Below are 25,907 nucleotides of genomic sequence, written 5' to 3' on the forward strand. Positions count from 1 at the left end.
GAATTCAATTCATGTGTCTGTCCACCTCAAACTGCTTCTCCGTTTCTTATGCATTTATCATACGTAACATATTCTCTCCATCTTGTGCAGCTCTCATGGACATCCATCTTTGCACAGCTGCAAGGAAATTACATCTATTGTCTATTCTTCATTAAAAAAAATCATATTTACCAAATGTTATACAATAGTATTCATATTTGTTTGATGTCATAATGTTTAAGCTTAAAACTACAGTCGGCTAATGACATGCATTATTGATCTGCCAGGATTTTTTTTTTTACAATTTTCTTTTTATTCAACAATAAGAACACCAATACAACAAGTCATCAACAACATCGTCTACCAGAATTAAAAATGAAATATAAAGAAACAAAAAAGGGGGAAAAGAACAGAAAAACCTGCCGTCATGTCAAATCTGTGTCAACTGCCATAGAGTCCACTTCCTCCATTTACTGTCCATCGCCAGGAGGTTTTAAGAGCTACATGGTTAGTGGTGTTAACCCACAGTTGAGGTCAGGGCACACACACACACACATGCATCAACCCTTAATCTACTGTAGGGTGTGAGCTGCAGGAGTCAGTGTCACGATACATTTAGCAGCATTTACAGATCAGGAAGTCATCTCTAAGTCTTGCAAAATGTACAGTTATATGGAAAAGGGTCCCGAGACAGATAGAAGGGCCACTGAGTGACCCTTTGAGATGGGCCTATTCATCAGCTCATAGACCACTATTTTCTACCAAGTTCTGCGTGCAATGGCTCGCAGATGGGCAGCGATTACTCAGAGAGGTAACTGTGAAGTAGTTTGCAATTAGACTGGAAGGCTCTGAGGCATGCTAATTTAATCAGAAAATTAGCGACAGCACTGTACTGAGCTGTAACAGGCTAGCTTCTGCTTGCAGCAGGTGCTAGCCCACTCAGCTGTGGAACAAGGTATTTAAGTCACATTAGCAGCACTGAAGATATTCGTCTATATGGAACAGTTTGATGTTCTGCTTGTTTTCACTGCCCGTGTCACCGAGTAGGAGCCACACAGAGGGGCAGTCAGCTCAGCCGGGCACCGACACTAAACCAATGCCTTCACAACGTCTCATGAGGCGTAACTGATTTGTTGAAAGACACAAAACAACATGTTCATGAAGCCAAACAGGAGACCAGCTTGCTAGTAAGTGATTATATGGAGAAGTCATCGAGTAAAATCTTTTATTTGAGCTGGGATAATGTAGAGAACTTTATCTTCACACACTCGTGATTGTTTGCCTTCCTGCGTGGCTTTGTTCTCCTCACCTGCATGCCCCTCATCTTCCTCATCACCCCTTCTTCATCCCTCCTCAAGCCTCCCCAGGGCTCTTGTTTGCTGACATCTCTCTCTCTCTCTCTCTCTCTGGCACAACATGCACAAGTGGTGAGAAATTAAACATTGATCTCTTTTGAGCATGAGGTTTCTGTCTCATCTGCTCTTTGACTATGAAGAGGAGGAGGGGGAGAGAGAGAGAGAGAGAGAGGCTTTTGTGGGAAGACTGTAAGTTCTTTCAGGGTTTTCGTAGAGTCAGAGTTTGGGGAGAGAGTGAGAGAGCGGAGAGGCAAAGCGAGAGGCGCAAAGGAAGAGAGAGTGATGTCGAGAATTCCCCAGACAGACAGTGTTGTGCCTCGTAGTTCTGGCTTTAAAGCATGCTGCGTGCCACACATACAGGAGGAGCAGAGGCCATGACAGACAGAGGGAGGGAGAGTGTTTGTGAGGGTGTGTGTGTGTGTGTGTGTGTGTGTGTGTGTGTGTGTGTGTGTGTGTGTGTGTGTGTGTGTGTGTGTGTGTGTGTGTGTGTGTGTGTGTGTGTGTGCAATTCAGGCAGACAGCATCCTCTTTTCTGACTGTCGAGCCCCCCGGTCCTCCTCATCATTCAGATCCTGCCCTGGCTCTGCTAACTCTGATATCTTCATCAGACACGCCTGACTGTAAACACACACACACACACACACACACACACACATACACACAAGCACAACATGCATACATGCATGTTTCGATAAATACACAATCACACATGTAATGCACATGTTGCCCCATGCAAGTTCATAGACACAATGTATTGCCTATGTCTCTCTAACACACACACACAGCTGTGTGTGATCATGCTCATAAGGATGATTGTGCCATCTGTATTGATTTGTGTGTTTGTGTCTGTGTGTGTATATGTTGGCCTGAAATCCGAGAGGATGGAATAAGGTCTCGGGTTGATGAGAAGCCCTCCTCTAAACACCGATGTCGTGCATCGATTTCCCTGGTAATGAGTTCCCAGAATGTCGACATGCACAGAGGCGTTGAAAGAGACACATGCAGTGTGGAACACGCACACTGTGTAGATACACATGCAGTGTGGAACACGCACACTGTGTCACAAGCACTCCTCTCTGTGTGGAAACATTCATAAACTAGAATGGGCACTCGGTAGAGCGCATACCTTCGCATATCACAAGATTGGGCCTTGAATTATGAACATTTTGGCATTAGTTGCATGCTAATTGGACAAAAATGTATAAAAAAAAAAGAGTTTGACCTTTCCATGACCTTGACCTTTGACCCGATTGATCCCAAAATCTAATCAAATGGTCCCCGGATAATAACCAATCATCCCACAAAATTTCATGCGATTCAGGAACATGTTGACCTGTTCATGACCTTTGACCTTGACCTTTGACCCGATCGATCCCAAAATCTAATCAACTGGTCCCCGGATAATAAACAATCATCCCAATCATTTGATTTGGTTCAATACTTTTGCGAATAATACGCATACAAATAAATAAATACACGGCGATCAAAACATAACCTTCCGGCATTTTCAATGCGAAGGTAAAGATAAATGACAACATGTGTCTCAAACATATCGAGACGGGTCTAGGTTCAACGCTTCAGAACTTCTTGCACAGTCAGTTCCTTTGAATTTGAATAAAAGGAAAAACTCATCTTCAACCATTGTAATTGTTTTACATGAACACACTCTATCTATAATAGTGGTCGTTTCTAAGTAGCTAATGCCTACCTCAGTTATGCCTACCTCAGTTATGGCACGTGCCTCCAATTATTATTATCATTTCCTGAGCTTCTATTGCAGATCGTACTCTGGCACAAATCCAAACTCGGTGCTGTTCACCCCTCCACAAGGAGACAGGAGATCCTCCCTTTCCTAAAGATGCTTTATTCATCTCTTCATCCCTCTTTCGCTCTTCCCCTCCCCTGCTTAGAGAAGACGGGCACTCCCACTCTTCGTCAACTGTATAGCGTTTACACTGAGGTAACTGTACGGTTGGCTTGATCAGCTTTTAGTGTGGAAGCCTGGCCCCTGCGATCGGCCCTCAGGTACTTTGGCTTGCGACACTGACATTTTTGCGTTCACAACTTACCTCCGCGTCCCGGTCATTACCTTCGGATTGAAAATGCGGAAGGTTATGTTTTGATCGCCGTGTATTTATTTATTTGTATGCGTGTTACTCGCATAACTCAAAAAGTATTAAACTGAATCGTATCACATTTGGTGGGATGATTGGTTATTATCCGGGGACCATTTTATTAGATTTTGGGATCGATCGGGTCAAAGGTCAAGGTCATGAGAAGGTCAAAATCTTCTTTTTACCATAGCGCGGTCAATTTTTATCCAATTGGCATGCAACTAATGCCAAAATGTTCATAAATCAATGCCCAATCTTGTGATATGCGAAGGTATGCGCTCTACCGAGTGCCCGTTCTAGTTCTATATGAGACGGTGGACCCTTTCTTTTTTTCATCAATTATACAACAGGAGAATCACATGTGTTTGTTGTGCACCGACAGATATGCTAGAGAGGTTCAGGTCATTTATGTTCGCTTTCTCTCATTCCAGGCTTCCTGATTGTTTTCACCTGTCATCACACCTGTCTCCTATGCTCATCAGTGTCAGCCCCGCCCCTGATTGGTCCCACCTGTGTCTTGTTACCATGTGCTTAAATTCCCCTGTCTCCCAGTGTTCCTTGTCAGTTCGTCTGGTCTTTTGCCATGATCAGGTCGGGTTATGTTGTGCTCTTGAAAAGTTTTTGATCCCTCACTACGTGAGCGCTTTCATTTTGTTCACTGCAGAACCGAAAAATAAAGTACTTACAAATACTTTATCTCTGTCTCCCGGGTCGAGCAATTGGGTCCTACTTCCTAAGTGTCTGAGATCGTAACAGAACGAACTGACCACATTATGGACCCAGCCGACCCAAGAACGCTTCACGCCGCTCTGTCGGTACAGGGCGTGACGATTTTTCATCACGAGGAAAAACTGGACAAAGTCAGCCGGAAATACAAGAGCTGAAAGGACGCCAGGCCGGGTTCAGGAAGAATTATCTACACAGATGCAACAACTGGTTGCCCAAATGAATAATTTTTCACTCATCAACAGACTGCTCCTCCGGTGACGTCATCCACAGCTGAGAATTTGCCTGTCAATACTCCAGCTGACGACCCAGGTCAGGCTGTTTCCTCCCGTTACGGCTGGCTCTTCCGGAGAGATTTTCCGGAGACTCTTCGAATTGCAGAGCCTTTCTGGTACAGTGTGATCTGCATTTTCAACACAACCCAGCAGCTTTTTTATCTGAGCATGGTAAAGTGGCGTTTATTGTGTCTCATTTAACGGGAAGAGCTGCAGCCTGGGCTACTGCAGAATGGTCTAGAGACACCGAACTATGTTACTCATTGGCCGATTTCATAGAGACTATGAGGCGCATTTTGACCACTCATCGCCTGCTACGGAGGCCAGCAGAAGACTGTTTCAAATCGTCAGCTCAACCGTCAGGTGGTTGATTATGCCATCGAGTTTCGTACAGCAGCAGCGGACAGCGGATGGAATGTTCCGGCTCTTCGTGACGCCTTCATGACAGGACTTTCGGAACCGATAAAGGACCAGCTGGCTCCACTGGAGACACCCGGGATCTGGAATCACTCATCGCTGTGGCCATCCGGATCGATAACCGTCTTCGGGAAAGAGAGAGGGAGCGTCGACGCAACCGAGATGTTATTCCCAGCTTCCAGAATTCGCCTCGGAGGGTCGCGCCGCCAGCGGAGGATTTCCAGCTCATGTTACCGGACCATGTGAGGACTACACTTCCGAATGACTCCGGTGAACCCATGCAGCTTGGAAGAACCAGGCTTTCTCTGGAGGAGAGGCAGCGCCGTCTACGGGAGGGTTGCTGTTTCTACTGCGGCCAGCCGGGTCATCAACTCGCTTCATGCCCGGGAAAAGATCGTGCTCACCAGTCAAAAGGAGGGCGCTGGTGAGCAAGTTTCCCGCAGACTCCCGTCCTCGACCTGTTACTCAGGTAGACATTTGTATTAACAATCAGACCATTGACCAGGGTGTGTTAATAGACTCAGGGGCTGACGAAAGCCTTATAGACTGGGGCCTAGTCAAACAGCTAAAAATAAAAACTGTCCCGCTATCTCATCCTGTTAGTGCCAGTGCCTTAGACGGCCGCTTGTTGTTCACAGTTACCCATTGCACTGAGCCCATACAGATTACTATAAATAAGGACCATACCGAGAGCATGCAATTTCATATTTTGAGTCGACCTAGCACCCGATTATTTTGGGGTTTCCTTGGTTGAAGATCCACAATCCTCACATAGACTGGCCTTCATGGAAAGTTAAGGAATGGGGAGAGGATTGTAAGGGCAGGTGTAAACTTTCGCAACCTGTTAATGCACCAACAGACTCTAGTAGGATCATTATAGATCACCCTGACTATCCTGATCTACACAAGGTACCTTCCTGTTACCATGATTTAAAAGAAGCGTTTAACAAGTCTAAAGCCTTGTCGCTACCTCCTCACCGAGATTTTGACTGTCCCATTGATCTCTTACCGAGCCCCATTCCCAAGGGAGACTTTACTCGATTTCGAGACCTGAGAGAACAGCAATGGATGAATACATCTCCTCTTCACTCAAATCAGGGATTATCCGTCCTTCATCGTCTCCAGCCGGAGCGGCGCCCTTTTTTGTGGGAAAGAAAGACGGGTCTCTGAGACCTTGCATAGACTACAGTCCACTAAATGACATTACGGTGAAGAACCGCTATCCTCTGCCACTCATGTCATCTGCTTTTGAACTGCTTCAACGGCCAAGATATTCACCAAGTTGGATTTAAGAAATGCATATCACTTGGTTAGAATAAAACAAGGGATGAGTGGAAGACTGGATTCAACACTCAGAATGGTCACTATGAGTACTTGGTAATGCCTTTTGGACTGTGCAATGCACCGCTGTTTTCAAGCTTTTGTGAATGAGGTTTTGGGAATTCTTGAATATTTCAGTGTTTGTGTATCTGGATGACATACTGATTTTCTCCCCAGACGCTAAATCTCATGTTAACCATGTCCGCCAAGTTTTGCAGAAACTACTGGATAATCAGCTATATGTCAAGGCAGAGAAGTGCGAGTTCCACACAGAAGAGGTGTCTTTCTTAGGATACATAGTCTCACCTAATCATATCCAAATGGATCCTCGAAAGTCAGTGCAGTATCCCAGTGGCCCACACCAGACTCCAGGAAAAGGTTCAGCAGTTCCTAGGATTTGCTAACTTCTATAGGAAGTTTATTAGGAATTTCAGTTCTGTTGCTGCTCCTCTGCATGTTCTGACTTCTCCTAAGGTTCCTTCAAGTGGACCCCCAGGCGGATCTTGCTTTCAAACTTCTCAGAGATAGATTCACATCAGCTCCCATACTCACCATTCCAGATCCCCAGCGCCAGTTTATGGTCGAGGTGGATGCTTCCAATGAGGGAATTGGAGGAGTACTGTCTCAACGTTCTGCAGAAGACAACAAGATGCATCCATGTGCTTACCTGTCGCGGAAGTTGACAACGGCAGAGCGGAATTATGACGTGGGAAACAAGGAATTGTTAGCTGTAAAGCTGCCCTCGAGGAATGGAGACACTGGCTGGAGGGTGCAGAGCAACCGTTTTAGTCTGGACAGATCACAAGAATCTAGAATATATAAGAAAGGCTAAGCGTCTCAACTCCCGTCAGGCCAGGTGGACACTTTTCTTTAGTAGATTCAACTTCACACTCTCTTTTCGTCCCGGTCTCAGAATCAAAACCCGATGCTTTGTCTCGTCTTTACGATCCCGAACCACTTGCGGTAGAGCCCAAGACCATCCTTCCACTTAACCGGGTGATCGGAGCCTTTTCCTGGCAAGTGGAGACAGACGTTAAAGAGGCAAATGTCATGAATCCAGCGCCTAGCGAGTGTCCCAACAATCTGCTGTTTGTTCCTGAGGCTCTTCACCCAAGGTCATCCACTGGGCTCACTCATCTGTGCATTCGTGCCATCCGGGAGTAGCAAGAACAATGTTCAGGATTCAACAACGTTTCTGGTGGCCATCCATGAAGAAAAATGTGGCCGAGTATGTAGCGGCTTGTCCGGTGTGTGCGTGTAATAAGACCTCATCTCAAGTTAAGATGGGCTTGCTCCAGCCGCTGCCGATTCCCCATCGCCCTTGGTCACACATTTCGATGGATTTTGTGACAGGATTTCCCTCATCCAGAGGCAAGACTACGGTTCTAACAGTGGTTGATCGATTTTCAAAATGGCTCACTTCATCCCATTGACCAAGCTTCCTCTGCCAAAGTCACCGCAGAGGTCATGATGAATCACGTATTCAGGATCCATGGATTCCCTAATGACATTGTTTCCGACAGGGTCCACAATTCATTTCCGCCTTCTGGAAAGAGTTTTGTCGACTCATAGGTGCCACCGTCAGCCTGTCATCAGGAAATCACCCTCAGTCAAAAGGACAGTCGGAGCGCTTGAACCAAGAACTAGAGACTACGCCACGTTGTCTCGCCTCCCGGAACCAGACCACCTGGAGTGACCACCTCACATGGGTCGAGGTTGCCCACAATACCCTTCCGACGGCGGCCACAGGTCTCTCTCCATTCCATTGTGTCAATGGTTTCCAGCCTCCACTTTTCCCTAACAACGAGGAAGAGGTGATGGTTCCATCGGCACATGCCATGATCAGACGTTGTCGCAGAGTTTGGGCTGGTGCTCGCCAGTCTCTTCTCCGAAGTTCAGCTCGGATGAAGGCTGTTGCGGACGCTCCTCGAGGGTCGCTCCTCCTACAGTCCAGGCCAAAAGGTTTGGCTCTCTACCAAAGACTTACCACTCCATGTCGCCTCAAAGAAACTGGCTCCGAGATTTGTGGGTCCGTTTCCAGTGTCCAGAGTCATCAACCCGGCGTCGGTACGCTTGCAACTCCCCAGGACCTTGAGAGTGCACCCAACGTTTCACGTTAGTAGAATCAAGCCGGTGTGTGAGAGCACACTTGTTCCCGCCCCCTCCACCGCCCCAGTTCTTTGAAGGGGTGACGTTTACAAGGTCCGTAAGCTACTGGAGGTCCGTAATAGGGGGAGGGGCAAGCAATTCCTGGTAGACTGGAAGGGTTACGGTCCTGAGGCTAGAAGCTGCATAGCTGCTTCATCTATCGTAGACAAGACTCTCATCCACGACTTTCACAATCAGCCTGGGCCATCAGGAGTTGGCCCTAGAGGGGTACTGTTGTGCACCGACAGATATGCTAGAGGTTCAGGTCATTTATGTTCGCTTTCTCTCATTCCAGGCTTCCTGATTGTTTTCACCTGTCATCACACCTGTCTCCTATGCTCATCAGTGTCAGCCCCGCCCTGATTGGTCCCACCTGTGTCTTGTTACCATGTGCTTAAATTCCCTGTCTCCCAGTGTTCCTTGTCAGTTCGTCTGGTCTTTTGCCATGATCAGGTCGGGTTATGTTGTGCTCTTGAAAAGTTTTTGATCCCTCACTACGTGAGCGCTTTCATTTTGTTCACTGCAGAACCGAAAAATAAAGTACTTACAAATACTTTATCTCTGTCTCCCGGGTCGTGCAATTGGGTCCTACTTCCTAAGTGTCTGAGATCGTAACAGTGTTGTGTCCTGACGGAATCAATTTGTATTCCCCACTTTGATGCTCTGAAGATATTTTATTCTGGCATAGGTCAAGTGTTTCTTCAAATCACACATTCCGGCAACTTTTATACTGTAGAATGAAGAGGAGTTCCTCCAAGCACATCCAGCTGCCGTTCAGTCAGCTCCACTCCCGGCAGCGTATTCCAACTCCAGCTTGTTAAACTATTTCAAATCTCGACGCCAACTGTAGCCTCATGCAGTGAGCCGCCCCCTCGCCCTCCTCTGATCCTGTTTCACAGTGGAACCATCAGGAGCTTATCCCGATCTCAGCCTCGGCCGGGGGCCCAAAGCAGTGCAGGGCCCGCCTGAACTTAGCTGTGAACTCTCAACCTTTCCCTCAGCACCCTTCACTCACTACTTTGCTGGTTCTCCCTTCACCCTCTGCCTGTTTGAGGAGGGTTTTGAACGAGGGCGTCGATGTGCAGCGGACGCTCTTTCGCACAGTTTACAGGGCACGTCTAAACACACTCAGGGTGTGGAGTAGAGCTCGACTGTAACATAAACTCTCTGCTCTTATCCAGACGGCAACCAGCACACCAACCAGCCACCCGCCCAGCCGGTCGGCTAACCAGCCAGGGAGTCGCTCTGCTGCACGCCGTCACCGACAGCCATCGGCCCGCCGTTATGCATGTTTCAAAGCTGGGCTGTCTTATGCTGCCTTCACACCAAAAGAGATGCAAATATTCGCAGCTGCGGAAATGTGTCCCCCCCGAGCAGAGAGGCGATTGGGTTAATTTTCCTTTTTTTTTTCTTCAATTTGTTTTAAAGTATGTCAACCGGCACTGGCTGGTGGCGAATGGAGGTCTCCCTTTCTCTCTATTGCTTGAAATTGGGGTCAAATGAGTTTATTTTCTAGTTATATGTTCCACCTCTAATGCTTTGCTGACCTTGAGGGGTCACAGGAGGCGCAGGATATTGCACTGGTCCAGGTGTGTACACTGAAAAGTGCTGAGCAATTCATATTTGTTCATGGAATAGTTAAATTATAGAAACCATCATTTACAATAGTGGAAGTTAGAATGTTCAGTATATTGGACAGGTAAAGTGTATTTATTAATATATAGATATCATTTTATTTTAGATGTATTGGTTCTACCTCAGACAATAGAATCTGAGGTATAAACTAAGTTAGATGCCGGCACATGTTCCTGTGTGGAGTTCTGCTGGTAAACAGATGAGGTTCTGTGTCCACACTGGGCTGTACTGGTGGTGCTGGGCATGCTGGGCAGGTAATGTACGTTCCTGACCCCGACTGGGAGCCGCATGCAGCCGAGTCGCTGACCGGGCTGAGGCGCTCCGTGGCTGGAAACCCCGACCGCTGCCCGTGTCGCAGAATGTCAACCCAGCGCAGTGAGCGAGAGCAACAACTGTCATCACATCAGAGAGAGAGAGAGAGAGAGAGAGACTAGGTGTCTTTATTTTTCATTCATTCAGGTTACAGTTATACTGTTCATCAAAAAATTATAAAACTAAATCATGCAAAAACAAACAAACAAACATCAACAAGAAAACATTAGTAAAGAAAAACACCTCATAAGTTAAAAAACAGAGCGTCTCCTCTGACTGAACACAGGACGTCCTTTAGCGCCCAAAATGTCACAATGAGAGAGAGAGAGAGAGAGACTCTCTGCTGGCGTCTCATATTTGGCTCGGTAGAGATTTGACCGTGTGTGCATGTTAACCCACACTTGTGTCCCTGTCTCTGGGTCTATGACTTTATCCTTTGTGTGTGTGTGTGTGTGTGTGTGATATCAGTGACACACAACCATTCTGGGAGGCACATCACACTGCAGATGACCCTGTTGGATGGTGATGGTCCTTTTAAGTACAGCACCCTGATGCAATCGGCTGTAAATACATTAAACCAAGCTGCAGAGCAGGAAGCTGCTTACCCCTCCTCTCTACCTATTCCTCCATCTTTCCCCATCTATCGTTATCTCTTCCTCCCCCTCTCCTGGTCTCTCTTTCATTTGCTTTTTGCCCGTTTCACTGCATTTGTCTCTTTCTCAATGTTCTTTTATCCACTTTCTGGTCCCCTCCCTTTTCGCCACCTCTATCTGAAAGCACTGCATGCAGACCCTCCCCAGTCTCTAAGCTCCACTGACTTTAAGCTCTGGCGCTCTGGTTTACCCCCCCCCCCTCTACTAAGCATTACTGCCCGCTGACCACCGTAACCACCGACCCGATCTCATCGCCCGTCACACGTTTAAACCCAAACCTGCCCGCAGGTCACAGGGAGTACCGAAGGTGCGGTGAGTGATGTGGCACTCTGGCTGACCCCTGGCAGCCTGGCAGCGCCGCCTCCCTAATGAGATTAGCCGGGTAATGCCGACTCTATGTCTGTTTCTCCTGCCGCCTAGACCGGCCCACCCTGGGGCTCTTTATTTATCCAGCAGCAGGACGGGGTGTGCCAGCATTCACAGGTCGAGGGCAGGACAGGACCCACAAGCCCGCCGCCCTCCCACGCCGCCTACCCTGACGCTGTTTGTGCGATTGTTGTTGTCGCTTTTTGTGTCTCTGCCAAAACACTCACAGTATATCTCAATCTACACTCCTCCTGTTTCTGTGACTTTGCGTTACTTACTCATGTTCTGTCCATCGGCGTCTCTCTGTGGTCTTTCATCATCGCGTATTGGGCAAACAGACAAACACGTCCTTTTAAAGGCTACACTGAACAATAATAGGCGATGATCAAACAATGCCCTGATCCGTTTAAAACTCACACACACACACACACTCTGCTCCGAGCCATGCGTCCGGACGAGAAACCCGGGAACCCGGGCTCCCGTGTGTGCGATTGGCTTTGATGATTGCTCATCGCAGCGGAAAGTGCAAAGCTGCTCTCTGTACCGCCCTGCGAAGACACACAACGACTTAGACGCTACTACCAAAGTTATGACCACCCTCCCGGAACCAGGAAAGGTGGCCAGACAACTTTACACCGACAAATATAAAGTTAGCAGCCATTTCCATCGGAACACGATGATCAATTTAGTTTCTCTGTATTACGATAACCCTCTTTACCGGGGTCCCTTTGTTTAGGGGGCTCTGAGGGATGTTATTAGTACCCTTATTAGCAGTGAGGGAGTCTAAGTGCCAATTAAACGCCCACAACTTTGTCACTGTGACAGTGTTTTTATGAGAAGGGTCCTCAACAGACTGGGGGCCTCCCGGGGCACAGGTGTGCCCCTCTTAGCTCCGGGGTCACTTTCATCCTGCAGTGTGTGACAGCTCCTGTGAGTCTGACACTGCTGTGCATCTCAGCCCAGGTGTCCAGGTGTTCTCACTTTCTGAACGTGATTGTGCGTGTGCGTGCGTGTGTGTGTGTGTGTGTGCGTGTGCGTGTGTGTGTGCACGTGCACTCCAACACTGGCCCTGGGGCACAGACAGGTTCAAGTTCCACCCAAACAAACATCCTGTACCAATCGCTCATGAGACGTGTGTGTGTGCATATGCCTGGTAACTGTGTGTGTATCCAACATACTAAGACTGTATGCCCTCTGTACTCCTCATTTACACTCCGGTATTGTGTTACCGAGACGTGACAACGTCTGCTTTGTGCTGCCGACAGACCGTCGGCTTGCTCTTCACCTTGTGATTGCTCTTGATTACAAAGGCATCAGGTTCTGACATCTTGTCTCCCAGCTCATCTCCACGGGACAACACCACGGACACATGTCACCCTCAGCCAAGCGCTATATCGAGTGAGGTGAATTAACTAACCCAAGTCCCATATATTCATATATATATATCTATATATATATTCATATATATAGATATATATATGAATATATATGAATATATATATATATATGGATATATATATATTCATATATATATTCATATTTATATATATACATATATATATGAATATATATATATGGATATAAATATATATATATATGTTGGGCCCTCAGTAACAATGGACACAATATCACAAACTGGACATTGACCGCCCCAATATTTTCATGTATTTCTTATTTTTATTGATTGTTAATTGTTTCATTTATTCTCATGGTTTGGTTTGTGTGTATCTGCAATTGTGTGAAGGGTTCATGCTGGTTAAGATGAGTAAAGCTCATACAGGCACTAGGGTCAGCTCAGGGGTCCTTCAGGAAGAAAGCGAGGGAAAACGCTACGCTAGTAATTAGCTAGTTATAGACCAACAGCCTGAGTGTGATGTGTTTCTGTGCTTTCAGTATAAACAGTTATCAAACCCATCCACGCCTGGATATGTCATATGTGTCCAAGTGTGTATATATATATATATATATATATATATATCGACATTTCAGAATGCTCGCTGAAAAGACTTCGCCTTCTCCTTCTCTCTTTTTATCTGTCGCTTCTGCACAAGACAAGACACAAATTGCACGCTGAAAAGAACAGAGATACACATGCACACGCACACGCACGCACAAATGCACATGATTGCCCCCCCCCCCCTCACCTCCATATTGCATTGCTGATATGAAGCTTTAGAAAAGAGAAAAGAAATCCTGTTGAATTAAATTGTGAGGTGGATTTAGAGGCATCCGTGTTAATCTCCAAAGAGAACTGCAAACATAATAGCGGTTGGATGTACAAGAAACTTAATTAACCGGGGACCTCGCGCATAGATGACAGGTCAAGGGAATCTCACTGACACGGCACCTCTTCTTCTCTCGTCAAGCTACATTTCGACAAACTGAAGATCTCCATCAAGCTTTAAAACTCTGTTTACATCTTTATAAATCCCCAAGTGCCTACAGTATCTCTCTGTGTACGTATGTATTGGGATCATTATGTGAGTGGCTTATCCAAGCTGTGTTCCCATCTGCAGCTTTCACTTTTGAGATGCAAATTTTAAAGAGTGACGCCATGCTTGCTTACAGGGAGATATTAATCGTGATATGAGGACAAAGCCATTTCATACAGGGTGGTGGATATTATTATATTGCTAAACGGTATTGCATTTAAATGCTTCTTTTACCCATTTGTCCAAAAAGAAAAGAAGGGCATTAAAGCATGCAATGTACAATAACCATGTGCAGAGGATTAACATGAGAATCCTTAGGGGGATTTAAGTCACGGTTATGTGCATCTCAGATATTCCCTTTGAGTTGTATAGTGTGTTACGTATATTCGGCTCATTTCCTGTTTGAGGTTCTGTTTTTGCAGAATGGTTGGTCTGGTTAGAACGAGTGTAAAACTGTCATTTTTGGTAATCTCAGTTGCAAATGATTTTTTATCTAACTTTAGCACCCCCTGTGTTATCAAAACGAGAGAAAACGCCCGCAGTTGTTGAGAGACTCTTTATGAATGACTTTCTTCTTGTTGTTGCATGTATGCACATCTGCAGTGTGTGGTTGGATTACCCTTCTTTACCACAGAGTTTATGTCACGGGGCACGGTGCCCAGTTCAGGAGTGTCAGGTGGCCCGACTACGACTACATGGAGACGAGATCAGCTAATCCCAGAAAAGAATACCGGACAACCGAAAAGTAAACAGCAAAACGGAGTCGTTTATAATGTTGGAGTCAGCGGGGTGGAGATATAGAGAGAGAGCGTGGGAGAGAGTGTCTCTGAGCTGAAAAGTGTCTTAGGGTTAAAGTCAGAAAAACAGATTAATAAAGAAAGAGATGGAGAGAACATGATGAAGAAGTCTGAGATGGGAAGAAAATAAGAGCATGAACGTCTCGTAGAGAAAGAGAGGAAAGAGCAGCCAGAGAGAGAGGACGATCGAGAGAGGATCCCTCTGGATGAGGGGATTGTAACATCACACCGCCGGGTCCCTTATGGGACGCACACAGAACACACTGCATGCAGGAAGAGGAAGCTTTGCCAGCATGGAAAACAGACAAGTGGAGAACGAGAGACGAGTTCCCCAGAGAGCTGAGGAAGAAGAGGGGAGGAGTCGGTAGAGGAACAAGTTGAAAGAGGGATGCTGGAAGAAGGGAGCGGTGTGATGCATCGTGGGTAATACTGCAGAAGTCAGATCAATTGATTTGGAACGTAATGTCGGACTGGCAGAAGACCTGAGGACATCAGTACAAGTAGTGAAACGTATATTATAGAAGACACGGCACAAAATACACACATCATCATCACAGAACTACGGCCATTAAATCCTTCAAAAGGACCTTTGCATGGTCAATCTTCAGAATTACTGAAAGCACTAATAACAAATAAAATATAATGCATTTCCGCCCATGCTCACCTTTACACTTGTTTATTTACACAATAACCACAGTTTTTATTTATTTAGTTAGATATATATACATGGTTCGTACGGTTATGGAAAACCTGGAAAAGTCATGGAATTTTAAAATTGTCATTTCCAGGCCTGGAAAAGTCATGGAAAAAACTTAAATCATAAAAGTTTCGGAAAAGTCATGGACATGTGTTCATTTACGCCGAGTTTGAAATAATGAATGTGTTTTTTAAAGAAAAACGCTTTCAAAAATGTTCCTGTTTATACTGAGATTTCAGTTTGATCATCGAAATTTGGTTTAAAGTCCTGGAAAATGTGTAAGAACCCTGTATATACAGGACTGTCTCAGAAAATTAGAATATTGTGATGAAGTTCTTTATTTTCTGCAATGCAATTAAAAAAACAAAAATGTCATGCATTCTGGATTCATTACAAATCAACTGAAATATTGCAAGCCTTTTATTCTTTTAATATTGCTGATTATGGCTTACAGCTTAAGAAAACTCAAATATCCTATCTCTAAATATTAGAATATCATGAAAAAGTATACTAGTAGGGTATTAAACAAATCACTTGAATTGTCTAATTAACTCGAAACACCTGCAAGGGTTTCCTGAGCCTTGACAAACACTCAGCTGTTATAAATCTTTTTTTTTACTTGGTGAGATAGGATTTTAGAGTTTTCTTAAGCTGTAAGCCATAATCAGCAATATTAAAAGAATAAAAGGCTTGCAATATTTCAGTTGATTTGTAATGAATCCAGAATGCATGATTTTTGTTTTTTTAATTGCATTACAGAAAATAAAGAACTTTATCACAATATTCTAATTTTCTGAGACAGTCCTGTATATATAAATATATATATATAATAATATATATAATATATATATATATATACACACACCACAGGGTAAATGTGGAGGGCCAGATGAAAAGTGCCATTAAACCAGAGTAATTTAAGTGGTGTATTCAGGGGTCATCAGAGAGGCTCAGAACATAGGTCAGAGTGTGCTGCTGTGAAATTGGACATTACCGCTCACCAATGCAGCAATAAATACAGAAAGAAACTTTAACTGTTGTAAAATACGAGGCAGCCCTTCCTTTCCGCGGCATATAGGGTTGGCGTGACCGTGGGTGTGTGCACACGCACGCACACACGCATGTGCTTAAGTGTGTGTCTAGGACTGCGGTTTTGCTCGAGGGAGGGAAGAGGATGAGGGGAGGGAGGGGTTTAATATGCTACTTTAGCCCTCGGGGGGCTGTACAGTTGAAAGTCAGTGCATGAGGCGTGCAGAATCACACCAGCCTGCATTACAGAGGGACCGGGGGTGGATCGGATGGCTGGGGGAGGGAGGGCCGCTATAAAAAGTGAAATCATATCACTTAGCAGCTGAGTGCAGATAAAGCTGTGTTTGAACTGGGAGGCATAAATTATACATTGTAAACAGAGCGTTGGGAGACATCGGCTCGTTTAAATTATGACGGAGGGTCGTTTTTCCTCCCCTCCTTTCTTCCTTTCTGCACTTGTGTTTCTGCTGCTCTCAGGAAAGTCTTTCGTCCGTCTCCCTCACCTGCAAACAGCCACCTCCACACCGACTGCATCGCGTCCTGTGATCGGTTGCTGTTCCGCCTCTTGTGTCTGTTACCTCTTTTTAAATGTGTTTTAATTATCGACGTCGGGGTAACTATGGTTACCCCGACGAAGAGGAACTGAAACTGGGCACTTGGCAGATGATGGACATCAGGCTCCGGATGCGCGTGAATTAAGTTTCACAATATTTAATGGAAAGAAGTGTAAACAAACAATCACGGCTCAGGATCGTGGGTTTCGTGGTGATCCGGGCTCAACAGGAACCAGCCTCGAAGCACCCGGGGCAAGACGAAAGAGAGCGATATTTCTCCAGTACAGAGTATTTGTCCCAGAATCAGCCAATCAGCTCCTCTCAAAGGTAGTTCATCCTCTAACACCTTCCTATTGGCTCAAAGTCCTGCTATCAAAATGGAGAGGTCAAACGTCACGACCCCCGGGTCAAAACGTCACTTCCGGTCAAATCACTAAACAAGTATTTTCACAATAAAAGCCCCGTCTGTTATTGTCCTTATTAAAGTCACTTCACGGGCTTCAACCGGCTTCGACAATCTGAAATACTAACTAACATTCACTCCATGCAACCTACATTAATTCTTTCCATTTACATTTGCATAGAGTAGACAGTACCCCTATGCTTCGTAACACATTCACAACAATATCAATATTCTCCCTAATATTTCCTATTATAATATCTTTCTATATGTATTAATTTAAAGCACAAGACTTCCTCTGCACATGTGCATAATCAAAATAAACTATTACAACCTAACACTTCCCGTTGTTGAAATCTGCGACCGAGAAGTAGCATCCCGCGCCGGGGGAGCGGCCCGGCAGGACGCTCCGGGATGTGATCGATGTTCCCCTCCTCATAGTTCAAGTCGGGCTGCTGCGTTGTTGTTGTTTTTTTAAAGGTGCCTTCGTCCCTCCTGACAAGTGCGAGGTTATTGATCAGTTTATTCTATTTGCTGTTGACTGCTCAGCGCCGTCTCTGTGCTCACAAGTCAATAGTGGAGGATTGAGAGGGTGAGTGCCTCCCCTGACCTCCCCTGCCTCAATTTCTGATGTGTCTCGTCCACGCCACAACACACACACACACACACACAGATGCACAAAATGAATGACTCTCTGCCCGTTGTACCCACACCTCTGATCCCAGCTACAATTTTGATTAGTCTTGAAGTGCTGCAAGGTCAGGGGAGGAGTGTTTGTGTGTGTATCTGGTGTTAGCTGATGCTGTCAGATAACTCTCTTGAGCTTCGTCGGTGTGGGCGCTTTGTTTCTCGTCTGTGTACATGCGTGTCTTTGCCGGGGTAGGTGGAGATTGCGACTCCTCCAGAGGTGATTGCGGCCACTCCGAAACATGGATTGGTGACCTTGCCCTGTTTAGCAGACACTTGCTCAACTTGTGTGTTTGTGCTTGAGTTTGTGCATCGCATACACGTTTGTTCTTGTACCGATTAGATTCTCCCAGAGCGACGGCTGTCGGGCTGCGTTCAGACCGCCGCTGAGTCAAAGAAGCACAAGACGGCCACAGGAAATACAATCCTGCAAGATGTCTGTGGTCTGTTAGGTTGTAAAAGTTTATTTTGATCACATGTGCAGAGGTCTTATGCTTTAAATTAATACATATAGAACTAGAATGGGCACTCGGTAGAGCGCATACCTTCGCATATCACAAGATTGGGCATTGAATTATGAACATGTTGGCATTAGTTGCATGCCAATTGGATATAAATTGACCGCTATGGTAGAAAGAAGATTTTGACCTTTTCATGACCTTGACCTTTGACCCGATCGATCCCAAAATCTAATCAAATGGTCCCCGGATAATAACCAATCATCCCACAAAATATCATGCGATTCAATAAGATGTTGACCTTTTTCATGACCTTGACCTTTGACCCGATCAATCCCAAAATCTAACCAAATGGTCCCCGGATAATAACCAATCATCCCACCAAATTTCATGCGATTCGGTTTACAACTTTTTTTGTTACGCGAATAACACCCATACAAATAAATAAATAAATAATACACGGCGATCACAACATAACCTTCCGCATTTTCAATGCGAAGGTAAAGATATTGTAAAAGGAAATATTAGGGAGAATATTGATATTGTGATGAATATGTTATGAAGCTTAGGGGTAATGTTTACTCTATGCAAATGTAATGGCAATAATTAATGTATGTTCATGAGAGTGACTGTATGTTCGTATTATAGATTGACGAAGCCGGTTGAAATCCGTGAAGTGACATACAATAATAGACGTGACTTTTATTGTGAAAATACTTGACCGGAAGTGACGTTTTGACCCGGGGTTCAGTGACATTCGACCCCTCCATTGTTCTCGCGGGACTTTGAACCAATCACTAGCTGTTAAAGGCTGGACTCACCTTGGAGAGCGAGGATTGGCTGTTTTTGAGACTAAGACTCTGGCTTCGGAGAAAGAGCGTTCTCTTTCGACGGAATCCCGAGGCTTCAGGCTGGACCCGAGGAGCCGGGACCTCTGAAGACCGCGATCGTGAGGCCTTGAATGTTTGTTTTACGCTTCCTTCCATTAAATGTTGATAACTTAATTCACGCGCGTCCGGAAACCTGTTTTCCATCATTTGCGAAGTGCCCAGTTTCAGAACATCCTCATAGGTCCTTCCAGGAAGAATTGTTGAACTCAAATGTGTCCTGGCTGTAATCATGTGCTCGAGTGGCGCATCACATATCAAAATGATCACATCACTTAACAGTTCAAGCTACCTGTAATAAGTGATTCCAGATATTTTGTTAGCCAACCAAAGTATATCGCCAGATGACCAAAAAAAAGGAGTTTCCCCAGACGACGACGTCGCCGCACAAATAGATCGATCTCATTGAAATCATGACAGAATCTGTACATGCACGCCTCTCAGGGCCTTTTCCATTGTGCTTCACCGGGAAAACTTTTTGAAATAAATCAGCATAACTCAGTTTCTCTTTCCGCTCATCGTCTTCCATTTATGACTTGGTTCATTTCTGAAGACCAGACTGGGGGCTGCAACCCCTCGCCTCGCCTCGCAGCGAGAGGAGATCATTATTCTGTTTCTGACTCGCACATCTCGAGAAAAAAAATGCACGCAGCTGGGACTGGAGGCAGCTTATCAAAAGGTGAACTCTTCCCGCAGTCGTCTGCGCCTACAAAGGGAGCGTTTCTGACAACAGCGGCAGCGTCGGGCCGCTTTGTGTGTTCCTGCTGTTTTGTTTGGGTGTTTTCAGCGCTGTCGCGACCCGCCTCCGGTCCGACGCTTTGTTTCCCCAAAGTTAACTTTCAGTCGAGACACGCGCCAGCTGCTGTTTGTGTTGCGCTCTGTACGTCATTTCCTAAGCAGCCGCCAAGTGCTTCGACGCAACCAAAGGATACCAACATAAACACAGTTATTTAGTTTGATCAACTTTCAGCTTCATCCCTCATTAAACACTGACGTGACGTGCAGACGAACATGCAAACCAGTTTAATCATCATCTCTCACAGCAATTGTGAAGTCTGTGGAGGCGGAGCTTCTATTCTGGCCATATGTGCTGGATGCGGTATGCACGTCATTGTGCTCGACGGCTCTTTAGATCATCTCATTGAGATTCAGAAATATTTTGCCTCTTTCACCTTCACGTCGACCGTATTCCCACATCCACGACTGTCACTCGTTCACACGCATGCGCACACGCCAAGTTAACACGCACACGCACACTTGAGACCCTATTTTGGAAGGAGCGCTGCCTGGCAAAGTGATAGCAAGAGAAAAGAAGCTCTGGAGAGGGAGTTATCTCTTTAGATGTCATTGAGGGGCGCCTCTTTTCTCTCCCCTCTCCTTCCCTCTATCATTTTCCTCTTTCTTCCTCTCTCTCTCTGTCTCCCTCTCTCTTGTTCCCACTTGCTCTCTCAAATCATGCTCGCCTCCAGTGGTATTCAGACAGTCCAAGGACAAAGTAGAGATATGCTGGGAGCAATGGGCTGTCCGTCAGTGTGTTTGTGGACGTGCATGAGTGCGTGTGCGTGTGTGTGTGTGTGTGCGTGTGTGAGAGAGAGAGGGGTTGATGTTGAATCTTTGAAGCTGTTCTCCCCTTGTCCTGACAGATCGGAGTCGGTTCCCTCTCCATTCAACCCCCTGACGCTACATCACACTCCTGCACACAAACGAAACACCTTCCTCAGGCTGCTGAGGACACGCAGAACAACACCATGCGCAGCTTAGAGGTCACGCCCTTGTGTTTAGGACCGGTGCGCTTCCTTCATTTGATATTTATTGACTCGTCAAGGTGACTGGAATGATATTAAATAGTTAAGTGCTATGAAGAAGTTTTTTTTTTTTTTGCGGCGCCGAGCCAGGGGTCTCTGCATCATGACGTCATGCTCGGCTCGCCTGACTTAACCAAACTGAAGGAGATGCGGCCCCAGGGTCTGTGACCCTGAAAGAGGCGCACACACACACAACCAACCAGATGCCTGACCTGCCTCCTGCCACACACACACACACACACACACACATGAAATCCATCCCGGAGACGGACGTCTCCCTCTCTTTCGGGGTGACGTGCCTGCTGCCCTCTCTTAGACAAACAGGGGAAATCCTCCTTGTCTTGCCTTGTCCATCACAAGCCATCTCACTGTTCCAGCACACGTGGGCGCCTGCGAACCCCTCCCCCGACCCGGCTCCCAAACCCAAGAGATTTATACCAGCGCGCACACACACACACACACACACACACACACACACACACAGGCATAGCCTCCTTGGCTCCAGCCAGGTTCCCCTGACGCAGGGACAAACGCAGGCAGGAAGTTTGAGGAGAGGCTTGTGTCAGTTTGCTTCTCTTAGAACACTTCAGGTCTGACCCTCTCTTGACCGGGCGGCTTCCTCCTCCTCCACCTCTCCGTAAACAACCACATCCCAACGACTGAAGGCGCGCCGACCCGCCGAGTGTCATAACATCGCTCATGTTTCGATGTGAGCCGGGTGCGTCTCCGAGAGTCAGGGAGGCCGGCTCACGTCTGCATGTCTGTGTTTTATGGCGGTAGACTCAGAGCAGAAACGTTCCGTACGTTCTTTCGTGCGTTCTCTCGTGCGTTTCCTTCTCTGGGTTTTCTCTGATTGCAAGGATGGCAGATCTTCGTCGTGGAGGAAACCGTGTTAACCTGTCACCTTCGCCGTCTTCTCCTCCCACTATTTATCCATCGTGTGTCCTTAAAACACACACCGGCGCATGTGTGCACACACACACACACACATAACGAGGGATTGTCCACTGGTCTCGTTGAGTGTGTGTCAACTCCATTAGCACATTCCCAGATAGGGCCAGAGCCCTCTTATCTGCGGCGACCCATTAATTACACTTTGTTCCCTTAAGTGATCTATTTCAGACCGGCCCCGCCCTCAACACCCACTTTCTGCTATCTCCACCCCCTGGCCCCCTCCTCCCGCACCTGACCTCTCTATCTTCTCCTCTTCCTCCTCTTCCTTTCATCCCTCCAACTCACACACTATATGTTCCCATCTCTGTATGTGTGTTACAATGCATGGGATCACAAGGTCAAGCGACAAGTAGCTGTACAGCATATCATGTGTGAGCATCTATTTGAGACACACATAAGCTGATCAGCCCCTAGTGTGTAGGTTTACATGCTAAATGTCCTTTGAAGTAAGCTTAAACTCTGGAAATCCTATAGCCTAGTACACAGGTGTCAAACACAAGGCCCGCGGGCCAAATCCGGCCCGCCGCATCATTTTATGTGGCCCTTGACGGCTTTAAAGACACGTGATCCCCTTTTTCTTAACGAAATCGAAGAACAATTCCCTGCGCTTTTATTTTGAAGGTTTCAAATTAAATGGTTTTATGTTGTAATATAAGATACATTTTCTTATGTACAATATTTGTACACTCAAATAAACAATAATCAAATGCAAAGAGAGTTATTTAACACTATGTTCGAGGAGTTTATAATGTGTTTCCGGCCCTTTAAGAGGGCGGCCATGATGCTGATTTGGCCCACGGTGAAAATTGGTTTGACACCCTTGGTCTAGTTCGTACAACACATGTTCATCTACAACACTTTTGCTTGATGTTATGTATCTGCATCCACCGCCTCCAGGGAGACGCTAAACCAGGGGCCTCAAACTCATCATCACCGTGGGCCACATCAGCATCATGGCCGCCTCTTAAAGGGCCGGTGCAACCGAAGCGCTGTATAAACTACTCCCAAATATACTGTGAGATAACTCTCTTTGCATTTGATTATGGTTTATTCAAGAGTAGAAATATTGGACACATGAACAATTCTCTAATATTATAACACAAATCCATTTAATTTGAAACCTTCAAAATAAAAGCACATGATATAAAGGTGATCATATGTCTTTCAAGCCGCCAGGGGCCGCATAAAATGACGCGGTGGGCCGCATTCGGCCCGCGGGCCTTGTGTTTGACACCTGTGCGCTAAACAGTGAAACGTGTTGAACCAAGCAGGAGTGAAGCTGGTGCTGCTCGGCCCCTGAGGACATCGGGGTGAAACCAGAGGGCTTGTGTGCACATCATCTCACCCAAGAATCCTGAACGGTAGCCGACTACCGATCGACTCGTGAGCGAATCACGCGACGAAATCGAGACCGTTGGGTGTGCGACGAGGACGGCAGAAAGTCTCCACATCTTTTTACGACGACACCTTGAATAAAAACAGATTTGAAAGGCAGCGACTTATCGTAGTTTGTAGTTTAATTTTCTTTCAGAAACGTTACTTTCTGTATTCTTGTTGTTCTGAGTTTGTACTCGTGCACTTTTGCACTTAATGGAAGTCGCTTTGGATAAAAGAGTCGGCTAAATGACGTGTGATGTAATGTAATGAATTACACGTACACTACCGTTCAAAAGTTTGGGGTCATCCAGACAATTTTGTGTCTTCCATGAAAACTCACTTTTATTTATCAAATGAATTGAAAATTGAATAGAAAATATAGTCAAGACATTGACAAGGTTAGAAATAATGATTAATATTTGAAGTATTAATTTTGTTCTTCAAACTTCAAGCTCAAAGGAAGGCCAGTTGTATAGCTTATATCACCAGCATAACTGTTTTCAGCTGTGCTAACATAATTGCACAAGGGTTTTCTAATCAGACATTAGTCTTCTAAGGCGATTAGCAAACACAATGTACCATTAGAACACTGGAGTGATCGTTGATGGAAATGGGCCTCTATACACCTCTGGAGATATTTCATTAGAAACCAGACGTTTCCACCTAGAATAGTCATTTACCACATTAACAATGTATAGTGTGTATTTTTGATTAATGTTATCTTTATTGAAAAAACAGTGCTTTTCTTTGAAAAATAAAGACATTTCTAAGTGACCCCAAACTTTTGAACGGTAGTGTAAGTCATGTGAGTGAGCCGATCGTGAGAAGATGAATCCCGTCTCCTCTGCATTCCCTCACCAAGCTGCCGGTTTATAAAGATACTTTGCAGTTGGACCTTGCGTTGCGTGGAGCATGTGTCCGTGGTGTTGATGACGGCGCTCCATTCTTCTGGAGAGTACGACGTGGTTGGTGGAGGAGGGCGGGGTGGAGGTGTGTGCAGCCGCCACGGCCTTGTGTGGAGGGGGGTTCTCACACTCAAACGCCGTCTATTATGTGCCCATTGATTCTGAATGTGGCCTGTCTTTCTTACAGGTGCAAAGGGGCCCTTTCTTACCCCTCTCCTCCTCCTCCTCCTCCTCCTCCTCCTCTTTTGTGACAGTGATGTGTGTGTGTCTGATATTGTAGAAGTGTGGATGTGTGTGCGTGAGTGTGTGTTTTTCTATGCCTGGTATTGTCCTGAAGGTGCTAGGGAGGTGTGTGTGTGTGTGTGTCAGACCTCATTGTGTTGAAGTGGAGCAGAGGTTGTGTGTTTATGTGAGGTGAGGAGAGTGTAGTATGGTGAAGGGGGTGTAGCGAGTGTGCAGCTTGGCTCGTATTTGGTGATGTAGACTGTGTGTGTGTGTGTGTGTGTGTGGTAACGTTTGCAGGGGCGCACCCACATGTGCGCATGCTCCATCTGCACCAGTGTCTTTGGCACGGTCGTCTGTCCTGACCCTTGCCCAGGCTTCGTGTGTGTGTGTGTGTGTGTGTGTGTGTGTGTGCACGTACACGCATGTGCATGCAGTGCATCCACTAATGGACAGTCTTTGTGGGGCCTCTCTTTTCAGCCGTGCTGCCTGTGAGACGCATTGTGCCTGGGCATAGAAACAGAAGCTCTCCATTGCCCCTCAATGGGCCAAAAACAAAACCGTGTCAGGCGAGCTAGCAGCCCCTGAGTGTTCGCCATTTAAGTCTCGACCAATGGCGGCGCAGCTGGAACAAAGGGCCCGGACAGGGAAGGAGGCCTCCACTGTTTACAGTGCTAATGTCTGGGTGGCACTCCCAACAAGGCCCCTCCATACTCGTACATGTGTACGCACACTCGGTCACTCACTCTCTCTCTCTTTCTGTGTCTCTCTCTCTCATACATGCCATGAATCAACAGGTATACGTTTTTTTTAACTGACCGAATCTTGGAATACCGGAGTAAACGGCGCGATCTGTTTTGCAAAGCTGCGAAATTACTAATATTTATATTAGAAAGACATTTGCACAATTGTGTGTTTGTTGGCGTTGTCGGATTTATTTTGGTTGTTATAATTAAATGATGCGCCTCGACTTATTTCACATGCTCCCTTTTTAACCAAATTACATATTTTCTGCAATGTTGTCAAACACTCTTACAAATTATTCTCTTTCTTTTCATCCAAACGGCTTCCTGAAGAAGAAAGACAAAGTCCCGTCGCAGACACCGAGAAGTAATTTGGTTTTGAAGTTAATTAAAACGGTTTTATCGTCATCCTGTTTTTCATTCATTCCACATGGAGACGGATGCATCGCAACTTGCTCTCAAATGCTGCGTACATTACATATAGAGCAAACGTGAATATTCAGTTGTATGATTTGATCGCACGTAAATAAAGCATTATTTAATGTCATGATTATTACAAATTAAGAAGTAAATGAATAAAGTTTGAAAGTGTCTCGTCCCCAGGGAAACAACCGACACTGAGAGGCGCTGTGAGACACGAGGAGGGCGTGTTTGGGCTTT

The 25,907-nt window shown here is 45.9% G+C and overlaps 1 protein-coding gene across 9 annotated transcripts in view; it reads left to right on the plus strand.

Annotated features, from left to right (window-relative positions):
* Positions 1–25,907, plus strand: part of fam172a (family with sequence similarity 172 member A) — a 230,204-nt gene that overhangs the window by 156,563 nt on the left and 47,734 nt on the right. Inside the window, exon 11 of one of the 9 annotated variants that reach the window (XM_056417925.1) lies at positions 3,880–4,121. The exons of the other annotated variants lie outside the window; for them this stretch is intronic. Within the exon in view, the coding sequence (XP_056273900.1) occupies positions 3,880–3,983 (104 nt within the window). The 3' untranslated portion in view covers positions 3,984–4,121. Of the gene's footprint in view, positions 1–3,879; positions 4,122–25,907 lie in introns of those variants that run through there. 9 annotated transcript variants of the gene reach the window in all.

This window comes from Pseudoliparis swirei, chromosome 7 (genome assembly GCF_029220125.1).
Source record: "Pseudoliparis swirei isolate HS2019 ecotype Mariana Trench chromosome 7, NWPU_hadal_v1, whole genome shotgun sequence".
NCBI lineage: Eukaryota > Metazoa > Chordata > Actinopteri > Perciformes > Liparidae > Pseudoliparis > Pseudoliparis swirei.